Genomic DNA, 27011 nt, shown 5'->3' on the forward strand with positions numbered 1-27011 from the left:
ATTTCAGGAAACTACATCTTAGCAGTTCTGGGGTATCTCACTCCCATGCCCTGTCTACCTAGCCCCCTCCGACTCTGGCATTTGTATGGGCACTAACTACATCCATGACATCAGTAAAGGATGGACTTTTGTAAAAGCGGAGCTAACAACTAATTACAACTTTCTTCTTACCATACTAGAATGGGAACACAGCCATTTAGTGGCAGGGAAGCTAACTAAACCTACCAACATACTAGTGGATCTAACACTTCCATCTGCTGAGACTGACAATGCTGCTGTCCAAAGGTGTCTTCGTTCCTACTCCAGTGGAGTGGTGACACCCTAAGACAGGAAGCGTGTTACCGGCCAAATCACCAGATGCAAATAAAGAGAGGGAAAAAAAAGCTAAAAATAGAAAACTAATGCAGCCACCACATCTAAGGACTGGTAAACTGCAATATATTTAAGTTTTGTTTTTTATTTTAAAAACATTTTTAAATTTCACAAGCTTTACAATATCTTTTTAAAATATTATGACAAAGACCGTTATATATTTTGTTTTTAAAAATTAGCATGAAATTCAAACCTAATCACGTTACAGAATGCATATTTGAAGCTGTTGTTTGCTGGTAATTTGTGGTTTGTTTATGCCTTTTACAAGGGAGAGGTTGTGCTGGGGGAGGAGGACAAAGCTGCTTTATTGCTCATAAGTTTGTCAGATAGTGTAGTGCAGACCCTTGTTATACAGCATCTGCCAGTGTCTGACTACACCCCTATGGATCTGCATTTGTGTATTTTCAGTATGTTGGAGACAATGAAGTGGCTGTATGTATGCACACTAACTCTGGCATTAAGTAACGGTGAGTAGTATCCATAGTCACTATTTGTGTTCATTCTTTATAACAGGTTGTGACACACAGTAACCCGGAAAGGGGATATTTATGCATGTATACAAATATGTTGCACTGATTCAAGCATACATTAAAATCACCTTATATACAGTGTGCTTTATTCTTATTATACCTAAATGCCAAATGTGATTTTGGGAGGTGAAATATGTGCAATATCTTCTTATGTAAAGCTTTGCTTCATTTGGTGTCTCTGTTGTTTATTTTATTGTTTGGTAATCTGATTGATTATTATGTGTATCCCTTTATTATGTGTATCCCTTTATACCTGCAAATGTTTATCAGTTATCTCTGACATGTGTTAGTTTCAAATAACTAACCCTGAATTATGTCTATATACTACCATTGACACCTAAGTGATAGCATGTATTTTAAAATTATATATTTAATTACATCCAAATACTAATTTATTGATTAAACTACATGACACATTTCTAAAAATTATAAACTGTTATGTTTAGGGTTTATTTTAAATGTCATAAATATTGCTAGGTGCATGCATATCTGAGAAACATAGTACTAGAAATTAGAGGGTTATTTGAATTGGCAGGCATATGCACCCTTTTACTGAACAGGAAATGATTGTGTCAGTATATCTAAATAAAGTTGAAAAATATCAAGAACTTTTTTTTAGTTGCACAATTCCAATCGGCAGTATATGATATTTGCAAGTTGTGAGTTGTAATACTTACATTAACTTCATGTAATACTACCTACAGCTATCTGGTTTTTATAAACTGGCCTGTTCTGTAATGTTCAATAAATGATGAGATGAAACCATAAATGTGTTATGAACATGTATTCAAGTCATTTTCATTATAGGAACAGTGTCCTTTATCTACTAGATGTTAATCCTACATATTCTACACGTGAAGTCTTTTTCATTAGATAGAATGGAATTCAGTTATTTCAACACAATTTTACAAAATACAGTCCCTGTTTGATATGACTATGGATATTATTGACATCTTTTTTCCAAGCAGTGATGCTGTGGTTTACAAAATAATGCACCTTCATTAGGGATGGATAGAAATTATTTTCAAGCGCATTCAAAATGCATCAAAATCTGCACCAAACCTAACTTTTACTGCATCTCCGATACAGGGTTAGTGAATATTAACTTAATAAACATCAAGGAGATAAAAGTTGTATTAGGTGATCTAAAATAGATGATCATACACCTCAGACAAGACACAGCTCTTGCACTTTTTCTTATCTATGTTTTTTCACACATTTAATAATGCTATCAACCATTGCAACCACTACCACAGGACCAGGAGGTAAAATATGTGTGGAAACAGTAATTTTAAAGAACATAACTATGGCTTTCCTTGGGCTTAAACCAAAAGAGCCATCCCTTGCCTGTATGTCCCTATCACAATGATTGCTATCCTGTTCAACCCAGTAAGGTTTAATACTTACTGTATATTAAAAAGTGGGCCTTATCCTTATATATTTATATAATATTATAATTGATTCTAAAATTCTAAAATTTACTTGGTCCTGCATCTTGCTTTTGCAAAGTTATATGCAAAACTTTGGCACTAAAAATACTAATACTTTATTATTATATACTATACTAACTATACTAATAATAGGCAAATAAGACTTGAAGCAGGCCTTCTATGAAGATCTTGATGACAAGGCCAGTAGACCTGCTTTGTATGTAATGATGTTGGCAAGAGATGGGGTGACAAGACTGGTTGGTGACCAGCAAGAAGAGTGACTTCGGGGGACGAGTTTCCTAAATTGGGCTTGGCAGGGAGGAGCCATGTGGCCTTGGATTAAAGTAATTATTACTCTGTTATCTCACCCCCTTGAAAAAGTATTAGATCCCTTAACATCTGAGGAGGTAGGGGTGGAGTTTAATTGATTTTGTTACCACCCAGAGTTGGACTTTAAGGTGAGCCCCACTGACCTCTGTAGCTGCATGTTTGTTGATCAATTCATCTTCAAAGTTTACAGCAGAAGCAATAGTGAAAGGGATGGTGAAAAAACTGGTTGGAGACTGGGCAGAAGAGTAACCTCAGGGGACCAGTTGTCCCAAACTGGCAAGGAGGAAGACAATGGGTTTGTGGATTAATAATAGTGGTTATTACTCTGATATCTCTTCCCCTGGAAAGAGCATTCAATTCTTTATCATCTGTGGAGAAAGGGGAGAATTTTAATGATTTTTTAATCACCCAGAGATACTGTAGACTGTAAAATAACCTATCATATAGCTGCATACGCTGTGAATCGATTAGTTCTCAAAATTTACAACAGAAGCATTGCATTTGGTTCCTAGAAGTGACTTGATAGACCTCCAGCCTTTGCATCTCTAATATAAATAAAGAGCAGGTACTCTGGGAAGGGGGCAGGGTGATCCAAGCTGCTGAGAGGTAAGGACTTCTGGCGCTTCTATTGTGAACTCTAAGGATGAGTTTTAAGCAGCTACGAAGGTCATTGAAGGATATTTGCAACCCTCTTTACTGCTGGTTAAGAATATGTAAATACTTGTATGTCCACAGACAGGCCACAGTTTTTCTTTAAGAAATGTAGCAACCTCCTAATGTAGGATGCTAGGTAAATTTCGTTTTTGGTTCCTTCAGCAATCAAGGGAGCAGTGATCATTTGTTCTGGTCTGTTCTTCTCTGAAAGAAGCTTCTATTGCTGAGGGAGGAAGAATTCAAATATCCAGCCTGATTATTTATAATGCTCCAGCCAATCCCTGGAGAGGAGTGTCCAAAATAGGGCTGGAAAGGGGATAAATAGTCTTAAGCACTGAAGAGCTGGGTCTTTTTCTCTCAGGAGAGTTCCAATCCTCTGGGGCAATTGTCCCTGAAGCAGTCTGTTGACTATATTGCTGTGCTGTGCTGTGAGGTCTCAGTCTGTGGAAGAGCTCAGACCTGGAAGTGATCTGGAACTGCCTGCAGGACTTCACCAAAGGGATCTGGGAATTGTCTCATTCACGGAATTGTGTCCAGAGGTAGCTGGAAGGTGTAAGCTGTCCTGGGAACTTGTGAGTAATGACCCTGAATTGATTTCAGGTGACTGTGTGCTTTTGGGGTATACTGTAAGTGACAGAGGTAAAATAGACTGAGGCTGCTCTCACAGGGTCTCAGATACTGGCCATTCTATGTTCTTCGCAGTGTCCTGGACTGTAAGCTTAGAGAAGAGTGTCCTCCTGTACTGTGCAGTGTTCCTAAAATCGCATGGGGTACCAATAGCTGTGCAGTGGTGCAGGGTAACCAGATGCCGAAGAGACTTGCCTCATGGTTCCCAGCTGTGAGGCTTTGGAGTGTCCAATATTCACAGTTGCTTAAGGAGAAGACTGTCCTCTAATTGCTATGTGCTAACCATTTTGGAGTATCCCATGCTTTAACCTCTCTCTTGTTACAAGCTTTACCAGAAATAAATCGCAAAAAGACAACCCCTGTTCTGTTTATTTAAGCTGGAGTGAATGGACTGCTGCTTGGATGGGTGGCTAGTAGCCTCTGTACTGTTTCGGGGAGAAACAGTTTAAACCAGCCGCCTCTGCAGAGATACTAACTAACCTGTGTAAGAAAAATTTCTATACTTAAATCTATAGCCATTTTCAGGTCACCCTGGTCCGATCACACGATCCCCTTTCCCTAGCAGCCAGAGCAGCTGCAGGGGAGAGGAGGCAGCGCTGACAATGGATGGGCCATAGGAGCCTATGGGTGATGTCGCTGCTCCCAGGCATTACCAGGCATTGTTGGAGCACTCTCTGCTCTCCCCTGCAGCCACCGCTGGCTAACACGGGGGTGACGTTATCAGACCAGAGCAGCCTAAAAATAGGTATGTCCATACATCTTTTTTATATAGGTTAGTTAGTTAGCATTTTTAAAACTAGTTAGGTAATGACTGGATTTCTTCTACTTTAAAGCGGAAGTAAAACCATCAATTTGATAGTTTCAAAAAAGAGTTAATATTCCCGGCATGCCGGAAATGCTAGCTGTCACATTGGTTGTGCTCTCAACCAAACTGTCTGACTATCCAATGGCTGGTGGCATAACTTATCACATGTGCAGCATCAAGGCAGTTGCAAATTAAACAGAGGCTAAGATGGCAGCTTCCTTGGCTGAAAACGATAGGGGGGTTTACTTCCACTTTAAGTTTGCTTTTAGCTAGTTATAGGACAGCGCACATTAACGGTTTTACCTGCTGCTTCCTAGCCTATTTCCTCCTATTTAAATTCTGTTATTGAACACTTTATAACTTTGACACTTTGTTTCATTTTTAGCGTGTGCTTGTTCTGACGCTGAACATAAGTTATATACAACCTTGTTTAAAAACTACAACCCATACATTCGACCAGTGGAGAACGTATCTGATCCTGTCATTGTGCAGTTTGAGGTGTCATTGTCCCAGCTTGTCAAAGTGGTGAGGATTTGCCTTTCTTATGTTATTTTTATTAGGTGCATATGATAACGTAGTTACAGTAATTATAGATGAAGCAGCCAGCATAAAATTTGTTTATTACAAATTAAAATCCATAAAAGGTCCATATGCAGCCCTAAAAACAAATGAATGGCAGTCCATGAATAATGATGAAAAGAAAGAGATGAGATCCCTCCACCAGCTTCAGTGGGAAGTTACAGCACACCACAACACAGTGTCAAATCCAATCTCCGTACCAGAAGAAAAGTAAAAGCAGGCATACAGTATACCAGGGAACTCTTAAGCAATGCAGACATCAATCATCAAGTGAAGGCTCCTAAACCAAGATGATTTCAATGGAACGGCTTGTCTCAATTACTCTTCACCAGACAGGACTCCAAATATTACATAGTAACATAGTAATAAGGTCAACTATGCACGATCTCCCATTGCAGAGACAATGCCTCCATGATGGAAAAAAAGCAGCACATAGTGAAGCCCGTAAAGGATTGCAAAACAATTAATTAGGGTTATACTTACAAATATAGATAAAAACCAGCATCAATAGGTTTATAAAATAAATGTCGCAGGTCATAGCGTGTTTATGTCTCCTGGGTCCCTGTGGTGTGGCATTCTGTAACATCACACTGAAGCTGGTGCAGGGATTTCATCTCTTCCTTTTCATCATAAATTATGGACTGCCATTCATTTCGTTTTTAGCACTGCATATGGACCTTTTATGTTATTTTTATTGCTTTTGATTAAATTGAACTAAAATGTATCACCACACCTGCCTTCTGGAGTGCCCATTAGTTGGTCAAAATGCAAACTCCTCACCATTTGTCAAAGTAATGTCTTTTGGAGGGGAGTATCAAAGTTAAATTGGCCATGGCATCTTGGAGCAGCTGTTTCCCTAACACAGATATATTTTTTCAGGAATTCTGTAGGAATACTTGATTGTTTGGCAAAGAGATAGGAAATCTGGTAGGATTTTCAGAAATGCTCTGAATTATACAAAAATATTTTTAATGTTGGCCATATTTGGTGTGTCTTGGGATAGTTGTAACTTTAAACTAAAAAATGAAAAACAGGAAGCGGTTCTCTTTGTTGACCTTGTCATGAAGACACAACAGAAAGAGGAATAAAATATCCACATTCAGGGAGGGAGAATTCAACATTTGACATATATCCCCATTGGAAATGTTCCCTCACCTCCTGTTCCAGTTATGGCTGTAAAATTTAGATTTCTTCTTACGTTCTGTCTCGTTGATAGTTACAGAAAATGAGAATTAATCTCCCAGCTGGGAACACAGGCAGAGAAAATAACCTAGAGCGGTGCCCATACTTCCTGACTTGCCTGTAGTTTCACTTTAAATATGAGTTTGAGGCATTGTATTTTTTTTTTTACGTAGTTACATTTGTCCAGCTTGGCATGCTTAACACGGGCACAATTCAGAGAATGCTTTCTATTTTCTGAATAATTGCAAAGCATTTTCTGATTGGACGAGGTGGAGAGCATGACGTTACTGTGCCTCTCCACCTCGTCCAATGCTTTGCATTCATTCAGAAAATGCAAAGCATTCTGTGAATGGCATCAGGCCAGTCGCTTAGCACAGGACCTGGAAGCAAAAGGAGATCACTGGAGTAGCATTTACTTTTAGTAGTGTTTACATCAGTGATTTCCACCTTCCATGGGGCATCGGACAGGTATGGTAAATACATAGTTACACTAATCCAAGCTGGACTAATGTAGCTATGTATATATAGCCATGAATTCTTCTTTCCCATTCTGTATTGTGCAGGTGTGTAATAATATGAATAAGCACTCCAAACAAGCAAAGGAAGCAGCTAGCACAAAGTAAGGTAACCTTATATGCAGATATAGAAAGTGGTAGATATAAAAAGTGTTAATTTATGTGAAATTTTTGGTATAATTTATTGATTGTGAATTTATGCATTTCATTTATGCTTGCTATTATTTGTATGTAGAATTTCCTAGTGCATTAAAACTGACTTTTAATTCTGTATTGTACACTAAAACTATTAAAACCCTTTGCTATGGTAAAATATTGTAACTGTTTTCTTTGTGTATGTCCACAGGATGAAGTTAATCAGATCATGGAAACCAATCTTTGGCTGAAACACGTAAGTACCAAGTACATTTCCTTAAAGTGTTACTAAACCTAGGACCCAAAATTTACTATATCTGGTCTCCCACAGTACACAGAACACGGAACATGGAAATGCAATTATTTTAGAAAATATAAACTGCTAAATACCTTTTCCCATCAGCAGTTAGAGCAGTCTTGTGACTGCCATGCACCAGTTAAAGCTTGTAGGAGGAGTTTTCTGACTGTCCTATCAGATTGCAAGACCCCTGACCCTCTGTCTGGACAGTGCTGATTGGCCCTGTGCTGATCACATGCACTCTCCAAAGAAAAGAAAAAACCTCTCTAGCAATACACACCAAACTAAGCATTGCAGCCTCATAATTTAGATTACCCCCTTGATTCTGCACAGTTTATAACTGAACAGCTTCAATAGCTTAGTAAATAACTTGTGTAGCAGGTTTTCCAGGCATTGGGCCTGGTGAGGGTCTGCCATTGTTACCGGAAATGCCAGCATCCCCTTTACGCTGAATACCCAAGTGTGAGATTTGAGTCAAAGACCAGTCCAGCATCTTTGGATAATTTTGTTTAATTGATATAGGGGATGGGAGAAGGGAATGAGTGGGATACTCCTCTGGCTCAACTAGGTACAACTGGGCCACTTTGCAGAAAAATGCCTTTCAGCGCTGTCTTGACGCCGGCTGGATGCCGACCAACGCTTGCTGGCGCTTGATAAACACTGACTTTCCACACTGTGCTCTGAACTTGACTTCTGACACACTGGTTAGCTCAAAAGTCCTGGACTGTGCTGCGAACTGACTCTTGACACTCTGGTTAGCTCAAAAGTCCTGGATACTGCTCCCTCCAGTCCTCCCTGACCGAGGAAGCTTCTGTAACAGCTTGTGCTGCTGCAACTCTCAACACTGTACACTGCACACTGTACACTTTAACACTTCAGGGCCCAACTGCTGGCGCCCCCTTCAGGGTCCTCTCACTAGGCACCCCCTCTACACTTCAGGGTCTTCTCACTAGGCACCCCTCTGAACTTCAGGGTCAACACTGGCACCTTTACCGCTAGCTAGCTCCTGGATCCCTTGGACGTTCACCGGAGCGGTCCCCTCTCAGCTAGGCAGACCCCCAGGGGTAGTTTGCAGTACTCACGAACTGGGAATGCTTTCCTGAAACTGGACTACCTCTACTCTGCTGGTCCTCGGCACACCGGATCCTCTCTGCAGCTTAGCTCAGCTCTCTGTCCCCTCAGGAAAGCCGCCTGGGACACCTGATCCTTCTGACAGGAGGAGAGACAGCCGTAGTCTCCCTCCTGGTACTCTGCTTCCCGCCTGTGTCATGTGCTCCCCTCAAACTTATACCCACTCCCAGAATGCTGTGCGGCAGAATCTGCTTTTCTGGGGTAGATACAAGCCTGAGTGTGGCATTTGCCGAGTTTCTTCCACTGCCCAATGAGAGCCCTCTCATAGAGCACAGTGGGTAGACTCCCCAGTCTCAACAGCCACACCTAGGAACCATGACAACCTGACTGAATACATGGCCCTGCTGTTAAGCAGACAAGGCCCACTATACTTTTACCTAGCACCTACTTTGTAGGGTGCTACACTTGCATACTTAGGTGCAAAGCATTTATATTTTAGGCACATGCTATACATATTGTGATCTGTTGGGGGTTTTGCTCAAGTGTATTGCTCACTAGTAAGTACAGTCCATACCAGATATGCTATTTTATGCTTGTTGGCCCACTTTTTTTTAACTGGAAAGAAAAGTTCAAGAAAACAAACAGTTGCCCTTACAGGGGTTCCCACAATGACTTCAAAATATGTAAAACAAATGGAAATAAATGACTTTAGCCTCCTGGCTTTGTTTCGCAGCACTACTGCACGGGCCCTAACCACAGGCCTTTTTTTGGTCCCATAGACCAGCCCCCAGCACCATTGTGCTCTCATATGAAATCTGTACCTCTCACAGCTTCCCCTATCTTGCATTTCCATGCTGCTCTGGCCCTCAGGCATAGGGCCTCTGTCTGTTCTATCACAGGCTGCACCTACACCATGCAGACATGCACACCTCTGGCTCCTCCCTTGCACCCACTTGAACTACAAAGACATTGCCCAAAAATACATTTATAGAGCTCAGTAGCTCAAGACACATGTAACCATCACTCTTTTTAATTCATACCCTTGATTGGTGGTTTGCAAAGTCCAGTGGTGTATCTGTATATAAAGCAGACATCATACTGCCTTCAATAGCTTATTTTCATTTAAAGGAGTTGTAAAGTCAGTAAGTTTTTTTATCCTAATGCATTCTAAGATAAAAAGCCTTCTGTATGTAGCAGCCCCCCCCCCCCTCCCAGCACCCTTTATACTTACCTGTGGCCCTCTCTGTCCAGCGATGTCTACGAGTCCCTCGGCTGACCTGGGACTCTCCCTACATTGGCTCCCACGGCTGTCAATCAAAGTCAGTCAGCCAATCAGGAGAGACAGGGGGCAGAGTCAAATGGCAGCTCTGTGACTGAATGGACACACGGAGCTGAAGTTCGGCTCAGGTGCCCCCATAGCAAGCTTCTTGCTGTGGGGGCACTCGATAGGAGGGAGGGACCAGAAGCACAGAAGAGGGACCCGGGAAGAGGAGGATCCGGGCTGCTCTGTGCAAAACCAACTGCATAGAGGAGGTAAGTATAACATGTATGTTATTTAAAAAAAAAAAATACTTTACAATCACTTTAATATGCTATGTTAATAATCATATAATTTTTGAAAAGTGCAGCCTTACAAAAGGGCAATATTATATCTTTGTGTTTAGTAAAGTATAAGGTTTTTGCATAGTTTCTTTATCTACTAGCTATGTTAAGAACATTAAAAATACCTTTTCATTTTAATGTTAGGAAACTATGAAAAAAAAATGATAGTAATACTTTTTATAATATAAAAATTATAATATATATTATAATAATATTATTATTATTTTTTTAATAATTATTATTTCTTAATTAACAATTTCCTGCTACCAGGTGGAGATCTAGGCCACCTTTCACATCTTTACCAGACTACTTACTGACAAATCCTTTTGGTTACAGAGTTCAATAGCTCAAGTTTTAAAAATATTTGGAATTTAAAATTAAATTTGATTTGTCAGTTGTGGTGAAGTCTAAGAGAACTGGCTACACATGGCTTATTGTGTTAGTGCACATAAGATACAATGCTTTAATGAAAATTGGATGAAGATTTAGGAATCATTGATTAGATAAGCCAAAACATCGACATAAGCAGATTTTAAAGCCAGATATAAGTTTTATTCTGTTTTCATAAACTCATTTAGATTTGCCAGAGAGTATACAGTGCCTTGCGAAAGTATTCGGCCCCCTTGAACTTTGCGACCTTTTGCCACATTTCAGGCTTCAAACATAAAGATATAAAACTGTAATTTTTTGTGAAGAATCAACAAGTGGGACACAATCATGAAGTGGAACGAAATTTATTGGATATTTCAATTTTTGTTAACAAATAAAAAGCTGAAAAATTGGTCATGCAAAATTATTCAGCCCCTTTACTTTCAGTGCAGAAAACTCTCTCCAGAAGTTCAGTGAGGATCTCTGAATGATCCAATGTTGACCTAAATGACTAATGATGATAAATAGAATCCACCTGTGTGTAATCAAGTCTCCGTATAAATGCACCTGCACTGTGATAGTCTCAGAGGTCCGTTTAAAGCGCAGAGAGCATCATGAAGAACAAGGAACACACCAGGCAGGTCCGAGATACTGTTGTGGAGAAGTTTAAAGCCGGATTTGGATACAAAAAGATTTTCCAAGCTTTAAACATCCCAAGGAGCACTGGGCAAGCGATAATATTGAAATGGAAGGAGTATCAGACCACTGCAAATCTACGAAGACCTGGCCGTCCCTCTAAACTTTCAGCTCATACAAGGAGAAGACTGATCAGAGATTCAGCCAAGAGACCCATGATCACTCTGGATGAACTGCAGAGATCTACAGCTGAGGTGGGAGACTCTGTCCATAGGACAACAATCAGTCGTATACTGCACAAATCTAGCCTTTATGGAAGAGTGGCAAGAAGAAATCCATTTCTTAAAGATATCCATAAAAAGTGTCATTTAAAGTTTGCCACAAGCCACCTGGGAGACACACCAAACATGTGGAAGAAGGTGCTCTGGTTAGATGAAACCAAAATCAAACTTTTTGCCAACAATGCAAATGTTATGTTTGGCGTAAAAGCAACACAGCTCATCACCCTGAACACACCATCCCCACTGTCAAACATGGTGGTGGCAGCATCATGGTTTGGGCCTGCTTTTCTTCAGCAGGGACAGGGAAGATGGTTAAAATTGATGAGAAGATGGATGGAGCCAAATACAGGACCATTCTGGAAGAAAACCTGATGGAGTCTGCAGAAGACCTGAGACTGGGATGGAGATTTGTCTTCCAACTAGACAATGATCCAAAACATAAAGCAAAATCTACAATGGAATGGTTCACAAATAAACATATCCAGGTGTTAGAATGGCCAAGTCAAAGTCCAGACCTGAATCCAGTCGAGAATCTGTGGAAAGAACTGAAAACTGCTGTTCACAAACGCTCTCCATCCAACCTCACTGAGCTTGAGCTGTTTTGCAAGGAGGAATGGGCAAAAATTTCAGTCTCTCGATGTGCAAAACTGATAGAGACATACCCCAAGCGACTTACAGCTGTAATCGCAGCAAAAGGTGGCGCTACAAAGTATTAACTTAAGGGGACTGATTAATTTTGCACGCCCAATTTTTCAGTTTTTTATTTGTTAAAAAAGTTTGAAATATCCAATAAATTTTGTTCCACTTCATGATTGTGTCCCACTTGTTGTTGATTCTTCACAAAAAAATTACAGTTGTATATCTTTATGTTTGAAGCCTGAAATGTGGCAAAAGGTCGAAAAGTTCAAGGGGGCCGAATACTTTTGCAAGGCACTGTATAGGGCAAGGATCCACCAAATTGGGCACAGATTAAATTGATTGTTTAGGGAGGCCCTCATACTACATACTGTAGCTGTTGCAAAATATATGTCTATTTTACTTATAAATTAATTTAACTGGAAATTGCGTGGTTATGCAACACTGTACGTAAATTTAATTTATATAATTTTCTTCACACAAATAGGGCTTTCCTTTGATGGTATTTGATCACCACTGAGTTTTTCTTATGTTTTTATATATGTAGCACTGCCCCCTAGAGGACTGCTGAGAATTACACTTTCTGGATTCCCCTGGGTTACCTTTAGCAACTGATAGCAGACAAATAGCAATTGAAAGTCCTTGGCTCAGTCAATAATCAATCTAGGGGATGTTGGCTTTTGTGTTTTTATTTGGAACTGGGATAGGAGAAGGGATGAGTGGGATACTCCAACTATGAACTATACACAATCTTGAGGACAACTTGCTGTAGTGTGCGGCAAGGCTGCTGCTTCACCTTGCCAATGAAGTGAAGATAGATAATGTGTTTCTGTTTGAATTACTCTTCAGGGTTCTAACTTGGCACCCCATTTCTCACTTGCTGTGTGTGCTGACAACCCGTCCTCTGACTCTCCACTGGTGTGGTCCCCTTCCTGGGCAGACCCCCGGCAAGCTTCCCCGTACTCACGGACACTGTTTTTCCCACGGTTGCTCTGCCTCCAACTCCACTAGTCAACTTTCCTGGACCTCCTGGCTCAGCTCCACACTCCTGGCTCACAAGGCTTACCGCCTGTGACCACCATCCACAGCAGCAGAAGGAGAGACAAATGTCACCCTCCTTCTGGGACCTGGATTCCCGTCCAAAGACACCCTGTCACATCTGCCCTTGACTTTTATAACATATCCCAGGAAGCACCACTATGTGTGCCAACCCACTGGGATAGTTACAAAAGCCTGTGTGTCACTGGCTGGGTTTCCTCCACTGTCCAACAGGCTCCCCTATTGGATACAGTGGGGACACTCCCTCAGCCCAGATGAATCACACCCTGGACACATGCAACAGGCCTAACTATTAATCAGGCTCCCCTGATAAGCAGATGGAGACACTAGCCTTTACCTACCTGGCACCTACCTACATCTATAAACAAAAAAGACCAAAACATTTGAAAAAAAAACTCAATATTTTCTACTTTCTGTTATAAAACATATCCAATAAAATCTAATTTCTTAAAAGAAATGAGGCTAAAATGTATTCTGCTATGTCTTTGGTAAAAGAAATCCCAATAAGTGTATATTAATTGGGTTGTGTGAAGTTATAGCATCTACAAACTATGGTATATATATATATATATATATACAGGGGCGTACCTAGAGCATTTGGCACCCGGGGCGGATCCTATATCTGGCACCCCCCCCCCCACCGGCGTGCAGGCGACGAACCGCACATTGACCCGGCGACCAGGCCCCTCCTCCTCTGCAAAAACGGCGCCGATTGACTTGAGGCGCCAGACAGAAATACATGTAACTGGCAGTGGCATACTTACTGTGTGCTACTGCCAGTGGTGTCACTAGGGTTGGTGTCACCTGGTGCAGTAAACCATGGTGTCGCTCCCCCCCCCAAAAAATTATTTTCCTGTTTTCTGAAAGCGCGCCAAAGATGCAGCATGCAAGACTTTTGGTGCGCTTTCAGAAAATGCAGAAAAAAAATCTATAGGACTGCAGTAATAACTGCGAGTAAAATGTAGGAAGACCCCCTTTACATTACACAGCCCCCGTACCCCTGGACCCCTTTACATTACACAGCCCCCCCATTGGAACCCTTTACATTACACAGCCCCCGTACCCCTGGACCCCTTTACATTACACAGCCCCCCAATTGGAACCCTTTATATTACACAGCCCCCGTACCCCTGGACCCATTTACATTACACAGCCCCCCATTGGAACCCTTTACATTACACAGCCCCCGTACCCCTGGACCCCTTTACATTACACAGCCCCCCCATTGGAACCCTTTACATTACACAGCCCCCCCATTGGAACCCTTTACATTACACAGCCCCGTACCCCTGGACCCCTTTACATTACACAGCCCCCCATTGGAACCCTTTACATTACACAGCCCCCGTACCCCTGGACCCCTTTACATTACACAGCCCCCCCATTGGAACCCTTTACATTACACAGCCCCCCCATTGGAACCCTTTACATTACACAGCCCCGTACCCCTGGACCCCTTTACATTACACAGCCCCCCCCATTGGAACCCTTTACATTACACAGCCCCCCCATTGGAACCCTTTACAGTACACAGCCCCCATACCCCTGGACCCCTTTACATTACACAGCCCCCCCATTGGAACCCTTTACATTACACAGCCCCCCCCATTGGAAGCCTTTACATTACACAGCCCACACCCCCCTCATGGAAACCTTTATGTTACACAGCTCCCGCCCCCCATAGAACCTTTTCCATTATACAGCCCCCGTCCCCCAATAGAACCCCTTACATTACACAGCCCCCATGGAACCCTTCACATTACACAGCCCCTGCCCCCCAAAAGAACCCCTTACATTACACAGTTTCCGCACCCCCCCAATAGAACCCTTTACATGACATAGCCCTTGCCCCCCCCTCAATAGAACCCTTTAAATTATACAGCCCCCCAATAGAACCCCTTAACAATACAAAGCCCCTGCCAATAGAACCCCTTTACAATACAAACCCCCCAATAGAACCCCTCTACAATGCAAACCCCCAATAGAACCCCTTTACATAAAAACACCCCCAATAGTACCCCTTTACAATGCAGACCCCCCAATAGAACCCCTTTACAATACAAACCCCCCAATAGTACCCCTTTACAATACAAACCACCCAATAGTACCCCTTTATAATACAAACCCCCCCCCCCTAATAGAACCCTTTACAATACAAACCCCCCCCCCCATAGAACCCCTCTAAAATGCAGACCCCCCCCAATAAAACCCCTTTACAATGCAGACCCCCCCCCCCAATAAAACCCCTCTACAATGCAGACCCCCCCCAATAAAACCCCTCTACAATGCAGACCCCCCCCCCAATAAAACCCCTCTACAATGCAGACACACCCCCCCAATAAAACCCCTCTACAATGCAGACACACCCCCCGCCCAATAAAACCCCTCTACAATGCAGACACACCCCCCCAATAAAACCCCTCTACAATGCAGACACACCCCCCCAATAAAACCCCTCCACAATGCAGACACCCCCCCCCCAATAAAACCCCTTTACAGTGCAGACCCCCTCTACAATGCAGACCCCCTCCCCCCCCCTCCCCCCCCTCCCCCCCCCGACTGTCTTTACAATACAATTGTCCCCCCCCCCCTCGCCCCCTTACCTTATGAGGAGGAGAGCAGAGAGGGAGGAACTGTTCAAAGCAGAGAATGGGAGAGAGGCTCACGAGCCCTGCATACACAGTGGTCAGCGGGAAATGCCGAAGTTTACAGTGCTGGTTAATGAGCCGGTGATTGGTTGCTAGGCACCAATCGCCTTCTCATTATCTAGCAGAGTCAACTTCGGCATTTCCCGCAGTGTATGCAGGGCTCGTGAGCGAAGTGAGTCTCTCTCCCATTCTCTGCTATACAGCTTCTCCTCCTCTGCGCTCCTGTATAAGCGAGCGGCGGAGGCAGTCCGGCGGCCGGCCCCGGGTGTCACCCTGGTGCTCGCTGACACCCCCCTAATGTGTGGCACCCGGGGCGGACCGCCCCCCCGCCCCCCCTATTGGTACGCCACTGTATATATATATATATATATATATATATATATTAGAAAATTGATCAATCCTGATGTACTGATGGCCTATCTCATTTCTTGAGGCACTTAGAATGCCAGGACAGTACAAATACTCCCCAAATGACCCCTTTTTGGGGAGTAAAGAGCAAACAATACCCCACTGTGGGACTTTCGAGGCCTACAATTATCAAAAACAAAATATAAAATCATAGTGTAACTTTTATTGAGTACAATTATTAAAAAGATTGATGGCTGATATCATGGTCAGACAAACAAGTAACATTATACATGAACAGTACTGTACAGTGTCAATGAATGACAAGGCTTGATTTCTTTTTTGGAAAGTAAACAATCTGGCCACTCAAAATGGCTGGGTAACAGGGGTCACAATCTGCTGTGTCTGCTGTGCACAGCGGTCCCGGAAGTTGCACGCTTTATTCCCCAGGGGGCGTACCAGTGCACATGTCCCGGGCGACATACAGGTACATCATCTAGCCTTCAGCTGCCGCCCGCAGTAAAACTACTGTGGGAGAGCGAGAGTGATTAATATCCTGGTCTACCAGCCATTGTTTGTTAACTGCACTAGTAGACAAGTGGTTAAAGCCATGGTAAACATTCCTGCCTGCACCTTGTGTTTTTTACCTTCATAAGATGTGAGTGGAACATGTAGTTTCATGGTGTCATTTGTTGCTCACAGTCTATAGTACAGTAAATCTTGTGCAGCAGTTTTTGGATTGTTAAAACATGAGGCATGGCACTGAACAGGTTAATGCATGATGTCTGTAGTCTGAGAACTGACACTTTCTGTAAAGAGACTACATATCCCAAAATCCTGTGGTCACTCAGTCTAAGGTGGTACAGGTTAGAGCTACACAGTAATTAAATCCGACAAATACAAGCAGAGAGAGCATTCAGAGACACACAGAGAGCTCACTGCATGCAGCACATTTGAGGGAGATTCCTGGTCCTTAAAACAAGCATGCAGTGGATGAGCAAAATCAGAACTTACCTACTTGGATACTTGTTCAAGGTCTGTGATTTATAAAAGACTGAGGCCATCTGATCAGCATTGCAGCCAGGTAACCATCATCTGCCAGACATGTGCAATAGCAGTCTAGGTCTCTTACTTAGGTTTTTCCATGGTCTTTTATGTGGAATTATATTGTGTAAACAAATTGAACAATGTTTATAAAACACAGGGATAACAGTCCAGAGCAGAGGCGTAACTAGAACCTTCAGGGCCCCCGTGCAAGAAACCATGAAGGGCCCCCCGGATCCCTGGCCAGGGTACCTTCCCTTCAAGCCTGGGGCTCTTCCCACTGATCCTGGGGCCCTTTACTCTCGTTGCGGGCCCTTTATTACAGTCCTGCAGCGGGACTCTTTCACAAGTTCTGCAGTGGGCCCCCTTCCTGCCATCTTGGGGCCTCCCCATGGTGGTGGAATGCCAGGGTGCCCGGTTGCAAGTGTGACCTTTGCGATCCTGGAAGTTCACCCACTGGTGTCAGTAGCTTTTATTTTTTGGTATTTTAATTGTATTATTTTTTATCATTTTTTTTTTTTTACATTTTCACTGACTATGACTCTGTCCATTTAAAAAAGGAAGGAGCTGGTAAATTACATATTTACCGACCCCTTCCTGGTTCTCTATTGTGACACATCCCCTGCAGCAGCCGGCAAGAAAGGGGAGGGAGCACAGTGGGGGGGGGGGGAACCAGTGGAGCGCACAGGGGCCCAGAGACAGCAGAACACAAGTGAACTGGATAGGAGGAGTGGCGGGGGCAGCATACAGAGGAACCAATCTCCTCCATTTTCCTCCTGCAGCTACAGGAGGAAAAAGGAGGACAGTGATTTCTCTACATTCTGCCCCCGCCGCCCCTCCTATCCAGATGTACAGGGGAGCCACATGGGCCCCCTGGAGCATGGGGCCCGGTTGCAATTGCAACCCCTGCAACCCCTGTAGTTACACCCCTGGTCCAGAGTCCAAATCACAATCTATAGGCCAGGCATCATTAAATGGCGGACCGCAGTTCGGATCTGGACCGAGTCACTATCCCAGTTGGTCACGCCACTTAAGGAACCACTTCTTTCCCCCAGCCTCCACTGCTGTCATTCTCCCAACAGAGTGTGAGGAAGTGCAATGAATGGAGGGCGGAAACTGCTTGAGTTAACTTTTCTTATTAACCAGCAGGTGATTGGTTGCTAGGATGGCCCTGCATCCTAGCAACCAATAACCTGCTGGTTAACCTAAAATATGAACTCCAACAGCTCCCACTCCCACCCTCCATCCAGTGCTGCTGTGCCTCCTGGCCTCTGCCCTTGATAACCGTGTAGAGTAGAAGAGGAGGGGAGGTGATGTGAAGGGAGGCAGTGGACATGGCTATGAGGGGGGTGATGTGAAAGGGGGAAAGACATGACTGTGGGGAGGAGGGTGCTATGTGAAGGGGGCAGAAGACATGACTGTGGGGGGAGGTTGATGTGAAGGGGGCTAGGAAAATTTTACTGATCAGACCTCTGTAAATTTTAAATCGGTATCCCTGTTATACATAGTAGTCATCTTACAATGATCAGGTCAGGACAAGTCAGCAGATGATAACTGAATGATATTCACATAACCATTTGAAGTAAGAATGCATTCATCACAGGGTGTTTTTTTTATGGGCAGTATTCTGCTAATCACCTCGTAAGGTGTGATCGATTCCATTCAGTTCAGTACACTTTAGGCTAAGTGTTTGTAGAGTATTATGACAAACAGGGCTGAAAGGAGTCAGAACTACATACCAATGCCCATGAAATGACAGAGCAAACGTAATGTAAATGATCCCAATGGGAAAAAGGGGAAACAATTAAAGTGTAATTAAAGGCAAACCACTTTTATATATTTTGGCTACAGTGGAGAGAAATTCGAACATCCTAATATAATAATAAATTGTGGAGTGCTAAAATTTAAACATTAAAATAACTAAGAGGAATAAATATGTATACAAAAATTATATATATAAAAGTTCATGGAGATCAAGACACAAAGGATTCCAGAAAGTGTGAGGATGAGCATCTAAAATCCTATTGTAGGTGCATCTATGAAAAACCTCCACCAGAGGGAGTACTGGCCTTTCACCTCACTAAGTGGACTCTTGAATCAATCAGACAGGTCATACACATGTTCCCATACAGGGTAATCCTATGGAGCGAGGGTGCCTATTTGACAGAGCAGGCTAAGATGAATATGCTCCAGTAAATACTTGAATATTGCCACAATCTGAAACTCCAAGTAGCGTCCAACATGCAAAAAAAAAAAACATAAAAAATATAGTGCTCTCTGTTGCATAAAACTTTAATTTAATAAAAAAGAATAACACTTTCAAGCGTGGCACTATAACCAAGTGCCAGGTATACCAACGTTCGATACAAACAATCAGATCCAAAGGTGACCGCAAGTGACGTGACTCCTTCCCGTAAGCGTACATCCCAGGGGGCCAGACTTCGTCAGTGGGAATTAGAACATCTGTCGACGGTTTTTATTGCTATCTCCTTCCCATTGGGGAAATTCACCCTCTCTATTTGTCCTGTTTACTGTTATCATCTAAAGTGAAAATAAAAGAAAATCCCAAATGTTGGGTTGTCCCTACAATAGTAATAGAGGGGCAATCTTCCAATGGGGACACTAGTTCTGGTAACCTGGGTGGCCCCAATGAACTACCTCAATTTCCTCTCACTTTTTGACTATGTAACAGGAAGTAAAGGTAAATCTCCCCAATGGGACACAAAAATAAAATAGGACAGGGGATTATAATTCTGTGCATAAAAAAATACTGTGCATCTCAGGAAATGAAGGGAAATGTATCCAGCTATTCATGTGCTTTAAATATTGGCTTTCAAAAATGTTAAATGTTCTTACAGCTGCTTCCATTTATGTTATTATGTTATGATCACATTACCAGCTCAATTTTTGGGAAAGCTGATATTTTAGAAAGATGTACAATCATTATTCAGTACTAGAGCTCCCTCTACAGGAAGACAACTGTCCAAAGAAATTTCCTTCTGATACTACAATCTTCTTTTACAGCAGACAGTGCATTGCTGAGGACCTAAAGGAAATGTCATAAGAGAATAATGGGGATTACTATTAATCATTTCTCTTTGTAAAAATGTTAGGTACCTGGCCGTCATGCTGACCTTTCTCTGATTATTGTGATCTGCAAAATAAATTGAAGTCAGTAGGTCAGCTTAACCACTTGCCTACAGTGCACTTTCACCCCCTTCCTGCCCAGACTGATTTTCAGCTTTCAGCGCTCTCACACTTTGAATGACAATTACTCAGTCATGCAACACTGTACCCATAAAAAATTTGTGTCCTTTTCTTCACACAAATAGAGCTTTCTTTTGATGGTATTTAACCACTACTGGGTTTTTTATTTTTTGTGCTATAAATAAAAAAAGGCTGAAAATATTGTGAAAAAACGCATTCTTCTTTGTTTCTGTCATAAAATTTTGCAAATTAGTAATTTTTCTTCACAAATTTTGGCCAAAATTTATACTGCTACTTATCTTTGGTAAAAATAACCCAAATAAGTGTATATTATTTGGTCTTTGTGAAAGTTATAGAGTCCACAAGTTATGGTGCTATTCATTGAAAATTGATCACACTTGATCACACCTGATGTACTGAAGGCTTATCTCATTTCTTGAGACAGTAAAAAGTCAGGAAAGTACAAATACCCCCCAAATGACCCCTTTTTGTAAAGTAGACATTCCAATGTATTTAATAAGGGGCATGGTGAGTTTTTTGAAGTTGTAATTTTTTCCCACAATTCTTTGCAAAATGAAGATTTTTTTTTTTTTTTTTTTTTTTTTTACAAATTAACGTATTAACAGGTTATTTCTCTCACACAGCATATGTATACTTGGAACTACACCCCATAACACATTCTACTACTCCTCCTGAGTATGGCGATACCACATGTGTGAGACTTTTTCACAGCCTGGCCACATACAGAGGCCTAACATCCAAGTAGCACCGTCCGGCATTCTAGGAGCATAAATTACACATATAATTTCCTGACAACCTATCGCACTTTTGAAGGCCCTGGAGCACCAGGACAATGGAAACCCCCATAAAATGACCCCATTTTGGAAAGCAAACACCCCAACGTATAATTTTTGAGGCATAATGAGTCTTTTGAACGTGTCATTTTTTTCCACAAGTTTTTGGAAACTGTGGAAAGAAAATGAAAAATGCATTTTTTTTTACACAAATATTTCCAACACATAGCATGTACATATCAAAAATTACACCCCAAAATACATTTTTCTATTCCTCCTGAGTATGGCGATACCACATGTGTAACACTTTTACACAGCCTAACCACATACAGAGGCCTAACATCCAAGTAGCACTTTACACAAAGTTGTCCATTTATCCACTTTTAAGACTGGGCCTATTTTTGACACTTGGTGTTTACAAGCTAAAATCATTTTTTTGCTAGAAAACTACTTAGAACCCCCAAACATTATATATTTTTTTTTAGCAGAGACCCTAGAGAATAAAATGGAGATCGTTGCAATATTTTTTATCACACATATTTGCGCAGCAGTCTTCCAAATGCAATTTTTTTGAAAAATATTCACTTTTTTAAATTAAAATATAAGAAAACAGTAAATTTAGCCCAATCCTTTTCCATAATCTGAAAGATAATGTTACGCCGAGTAATTAGATACCCAACATGTCATGCTTAAAAATTGAGCACGCTCACGGAATGGCGCCAAACATTGGTACTTAAAAATCCCCATAGGCAACATTTTAAAAATTTCTACAGGTTACTAGCTTAGAGTTACAGAGGAGGTCTAGAGCTCAAATTATTGCTCTCGCTCTAACGATCGCGGCGATACCTCACATGTGTGGTTTGAACACCGTTTACATATGTGGGCGGGACTTGTGTATGCGTTCGCTTCTGCGCGCGAGCTAACGGGGACAGGGCGCTTTCATTTTTTTTTCCTATTTATTTTATTTATTATTTTTTTATTTTAAACAGTTTAAAAAAAAAATGTTTTGATCATTTTTATTCCTATTACAAGGAATGTAAACATCCCTTGTAATAGAAATAGGCATGATCTGGGGTCAAAAAGACCTCACACCTCACAACTACACTAAAAAAGAAAAAAACAAAAAAAAATTGTTGAAAAAAAAAAAGCGGCCCTTTAAACCGGTTGCTAGGCAACGACTTTTGACGTAGCTCCGGTCCTCCAAGACCATAGAGTCGAGTGAGGGCCATCTTGCCCTCGCTCGACTTCCTGTCTCTGAGGATCCGGGACCTGGATATTTTTCCCCGCTGCCGGCGGGTCCGGTAAGCTGGGAAAACGTCTGGGACGTGGCGGGAGGAGGGGGCACCTCTTCCCCTGCACCGTAAGGGTAATTCCGCGGTGAATCCGCCACTGGGACCACCCTTATCTGAAAGCCAACCGCCCGCCGTTTAAAAAAATACTGGGGTTTTGGCAGCTATCTGCTGCCATAACCCCAGTATTTAGCTATTAATGACCGACGTATATAGTCGTTAGGCGGTCGGTAAGTGGTTGCATGTATATAGCAAAAATTGCACCCCAAAATACATTGTTTAAAGGAAAGTGTACAGGAATAGTCCGAGTCCATCTCCGATCCGCTACTATTAGCGATTTCAAATTCCGAATCGGATTCGGATATGGATTCGGATACTGATGAGTGCTCCCCGGTGCTCTCATCAGTCATGGAGAGGACCTGAAGGGCCTCCTCGCTGTTGTACATACTTTTTGACATGCTGGCTGTGATGGGCTATGCGACGGGTGACGGTTGACTGCGGATGATCACTGATGGGTGGCAGGTGACTGATAGGTGGCAGGTGACGGTCACTGATGGGTTGACAGATGACGATGACTGATGGGTTGACAGGTGACGATGACTGATAGGGTGACAGGTGACGATGACTGATGGGGTGACAGATGACGATGACTGATGGGGTGACAGGTGACGATGACTGATGGGGTGACAGGCGACGATGATTGATAGGTTGACAGATGACGATCACTGATGGGGTGACAGGTGACGATGATTGATGGGGTGAGAGATGACGATCACTGATGGGGTGACATATGACGATCACTGATGAGGCGACAAGTGACGATGATTGATGGGGTGACAGATGACAATCATTGATGGGGTGACAAGTGACGATGATTGATGGGGTGACAGATGACGATCACTGATGGGGTGACAAGTGACGATGATTGATGGGGTGACAGGTGACGATGACTGATGGGGTGACAGGTGACGATGACTGATGGGGTGACAGGTGACGGTAATTGATGGGGTGACAGGTGACGGGCAATGGTCACCGATGGGTGACAGGTGACGGGCGATGGTGCACGGCGGTACTGATGGCAGTCTCTGGTGACAGGTGTACTTTATGAAATCATTGCAAATCGCGGAACGCCTGTGCGTTGCCAGTGATTTGCAATAGCACCCCAAACGCTGTGCGATGTTGCTGCGATTTCCGCCTGCTGAATCGCGGTAACATCGCGTAAACAACGCATGATGCCCCAAAGAAACTCTTGTACCTTTTTTGGGCGTCATGCGTTGTTTGCGCGATGTTACCGCGATTCGGCAGGCGGAAATCGCGGCAACATCGCACAGCGTTTGGGGTGCTATTGCAAATCACGGGCAACACACAGGCGTCCCGCGATTTGCAATGATTTCCGGATCGCGGGCAGAATCGCTGTGATTCTGCCCGCGATCGCTACGCTCACGTGTGAACGTAGCCTTATGGGTGTAAATTTCTGGGCACTGATGAGGTGACTGTTGGGTGGCAGGTGCAATTGGGGGGGGGGGGGCTGAGGACTGTGTGGGGACAAGTTTATTTGTGTGCTTTTACATTGACAGGTGTACAGAGCAGTAACTCACTGTTTCTGGCTCTGCTCTCCTCACACTGTGAGGGGAGAAGAGCTAGTAACAGTGAGTTACTGCTCTGTATTTACATTTTGTGATCGGCTGTGAATGGATTCACAGCTGATCACATAGTAAACAGCCATTGTCAGTGACTGTTTACTACTGCCGGTGACTAGCTGTGTTCCTAGGGAACACAGAGCCACCGACATGACCGCACTGCGCGCTCCCGATCGCGCATGCGCGGTCATCTTCTGGGCTCCTCTATTGTGATCGGCTGTGTCATTGGAACACAGCCGATCACGTGGGAAACAGCCATGCCCATTGGCTGTTTCCCCCCTGCCGGTGACGGGCTGTGTCCCGGGGACACGTCGACACCGGCAGTGCAGGGCGGCGCGCACACGATCGCGTACCTGCCCTGCCTGAATGGGCCGCCTGAATGGGTCGCCATCATATGACGGCGGCCCAGAACAATAGTCGCACCGCTCCGCCGTAATATGACGGCGGGCGGCAAGTGGTTAAATGCTAAATCCAGCTCTAAAATAAATACTGTAAATAAATAAATGCACATGATTTGGCAGGTAAAAAAAAGTGCTATTCTATTTGGTGGGATGTTTTTACACCTACCAAATGCACATTAAAGTGATACTTAATGATAATTGAAAAATACAATTTTTTTAACTTTAGAACCTCTCTAAAATGAACCTTCACTCCCAATTATTTAAATGCCATTATCCTAACTCCCTCCCACCCTGTTACACATTTAAACTTTTTTCTTTTTTTTTTCTGGGTAGCAAGGTATTTGCTCCCACTTCCTCATTTCTTGCCTAGACGAGGATGACGTAGCTCTTGGTCTGTACCCCCTTCACCACTCCCCCCCCCCCCCCCATTTTGCCCACAGTTTCCTGAATCCATGTCACACATCTCTGAAGGCTTTAGGATGGTTTTCCCCAGTTGGCAGTTCTTGCATATGCATAGTAGTATGTTTCAAAAAGTATGTTTCGAAAACAGAAAGGTTTTATTTAAAAAAAACTCATTAGCATATTAACAGGGGCAGGTGGGAAAATATAAGCAGAATAAACTTTCAGCTTTTGGAGGTTTTTATTAAACCCATAGCTTTACATGTGTTTTTATTTTGCAGATATGGAATGACTACAAGCTGAAATGGGAGCCAAGTCAGTATGGAGGAATTGAGTTTATACGAATACCAGCTTCAAAAATATGGAGGCCAGATATAGTTCTGTATAACAAGTAATGACTTTCTGTGTTCGGGTTGTATATGTGCAAATTATTAACTCAAAAAATGATGTAAATATTTCATATATATGGTGAATGTCACATGATCCTTATATTTTTGCAGTGATCCTTTAAAGTGAACCTGTGCCCAGACTATTCACATTAAAGTCCAACTATGGGCAAATATAAAAATGATAACTTGCAGCAAGGTCTAACTAAATAATAAACTGTAAAAATACTGTATAAACTTAGCCTATCTTAAAGTGGTTGTAAACCCTTACATATACTTAGTGAAGGGACTATCCTCAGGTGATACACAGAGATAAAACAAATCCTCCTAAATAAGTCGTACCTGTTTATCTGCAGTCTTCTCTCTTCTACAGCTGTTCAAAGTGCAGAATTTATAAGCTTGTCTGAGAGCTCAGAAAATAAGGGACAGAGATCTGAAGCCACACTCTGCAGAGCTCGGTGAGGAGAGCTCTGAGAGCTGATTGGAGGGAAGGGACCCCCCCCGCCTTCACACAGCACACAGGAGCAGAAAGGAGCAAAAATTGCCAAAGTAATTCATGCTGATAGCAGAGGAACAAAGCAGCAGATATAAATTACACTTAGTGCTTTTAATTGAGTACAAGGCAAGCACACACTATAGAGAGATTGCTTTGTTCATATTTCATGTCTGAGGTTTTCAACCACTTGTGGACAGTGTCAGTCAATAGAGCAGTGGACAGTGTCAGACGGGCAGTGAACGGTGTGTGGACTCTGAATGCAGTGGGTAGTATTTGTAGGGAAGTGGATGGTGTCAGTAGAGTAGTTTATGGTGTCAGTAGGGAAGTGGATGGTGTCAGTAGAGCAGTTTATGATGTCAGTAGGGCAGTGGATGGTGTCAGTAGAGCAGTTTATGATGTCAGCAGGGCAGTGGATGGTGTCAATAGAGCAGTTTATGATGTCAGTAGGGCAGTGGATGGTGTCAGTAGAGCAGTTTATGATGTCAGCAGGGCAGTGGATGGTGTCAATAGAGCAGTTTATGATGTCAGTAGGGCAGTGGACGGTGTCAGTAGAGCAGTTTATGATGTCAGTAGGGCAGTGGAGGGTGTCAGTAGAGTAGTTTATGGTGTCAGTAGAGCAGTAGACAGTGTCAGTATGGCAGTGGGCTTTGCCAGCAGGGCAGAGACCAGGGTCAGTAAAACAGTGGTCAGTGTCAGTAAGGCATTAAACGGTGTCAGTAGCTTTTTTTGTTTTTGTTTTTTTATTTTTTATTATTTTTTTACAATTTTTTTTATTTTTTTATAATTTATTTTTAAGTGGTTGTTGGGTGGTTTTACTGAAATATTAGGGGTCTAAACAGCCCTCTGACATAGTCTTCACTCTCCATCTCTGCAGCTGCACAGAAAGAATGAACAGGCAGAGCTCTGCAATGTCTCCATGTTAATTCACAAACCAAAGCATAGTGAACTTAGTTTACTATGATTCAGTTATGAATGAACACAGTGAGTGATTGGTATTGATCACTCACTGTGTTCATTAAGAATGGGCGCATGGGTGGGATCTCCGTTGCAAGCCCTGAAGCTCTGCCCACAAAAAAGACCCTCCTGTAAATCACGCTACTTTGGATATATTTGATTACGTGATATTAAAATATACATTCTTTATATAGCTGGAAGCTGTTGATGATTCCAAAATCATTACTGTGTTTAAAGTATATGTAAACCCATAATTTATATTTCAGTTTTGTTGTAATTTTGTTATTTTGCCTCAGC

The 27011-nt window shown here is 42.6% G+C and overlaps 1 protein-coding gene across 1 annotated transcript in view; it reads left to right on the forward strand.

Moving 5' to 3' along the window:
* Positions 1-754: 754 nt before the first annotated feature.
* The window catches only part of LOC309552073 (neuronal acetylcholine receptor subunit alpha-3-like), a gene marked incomplete at its 5' end in the record, with an annotated part of 49885 nt that continues 23628 nt past the window's right edge, over positions 755-27011 (forward strand). The window contains 4 exons of the mRNA XM_082252844.1: positions 755-839; positions 5134-5273; positions 7371-7415; positions 25160-25269. Coding sequence (XP_082108970.1) covers positions 755-839; positions 5134-5273; positions 7371-7415; positions 25160-25269 — 380 coding nt within the window. The remainder of the gene's footprint in view (positions 840-5133; positions 5274-7370; positions 7416-25159; positions 25270-27011) is intronic.

This window comes from Pelophylax lessonae (genome assembly GCF_965119305.1).
Source record: "Pelophylax lessonae genome assembly, chromosome: 4".
Classification (NCBI taxonomy): domain Eukaryota; kingdom Metazoa; phylum Chordata; class Amphibia; order Anura; family Ranidae; genus Pelophylax; species Pelophylax lessonae.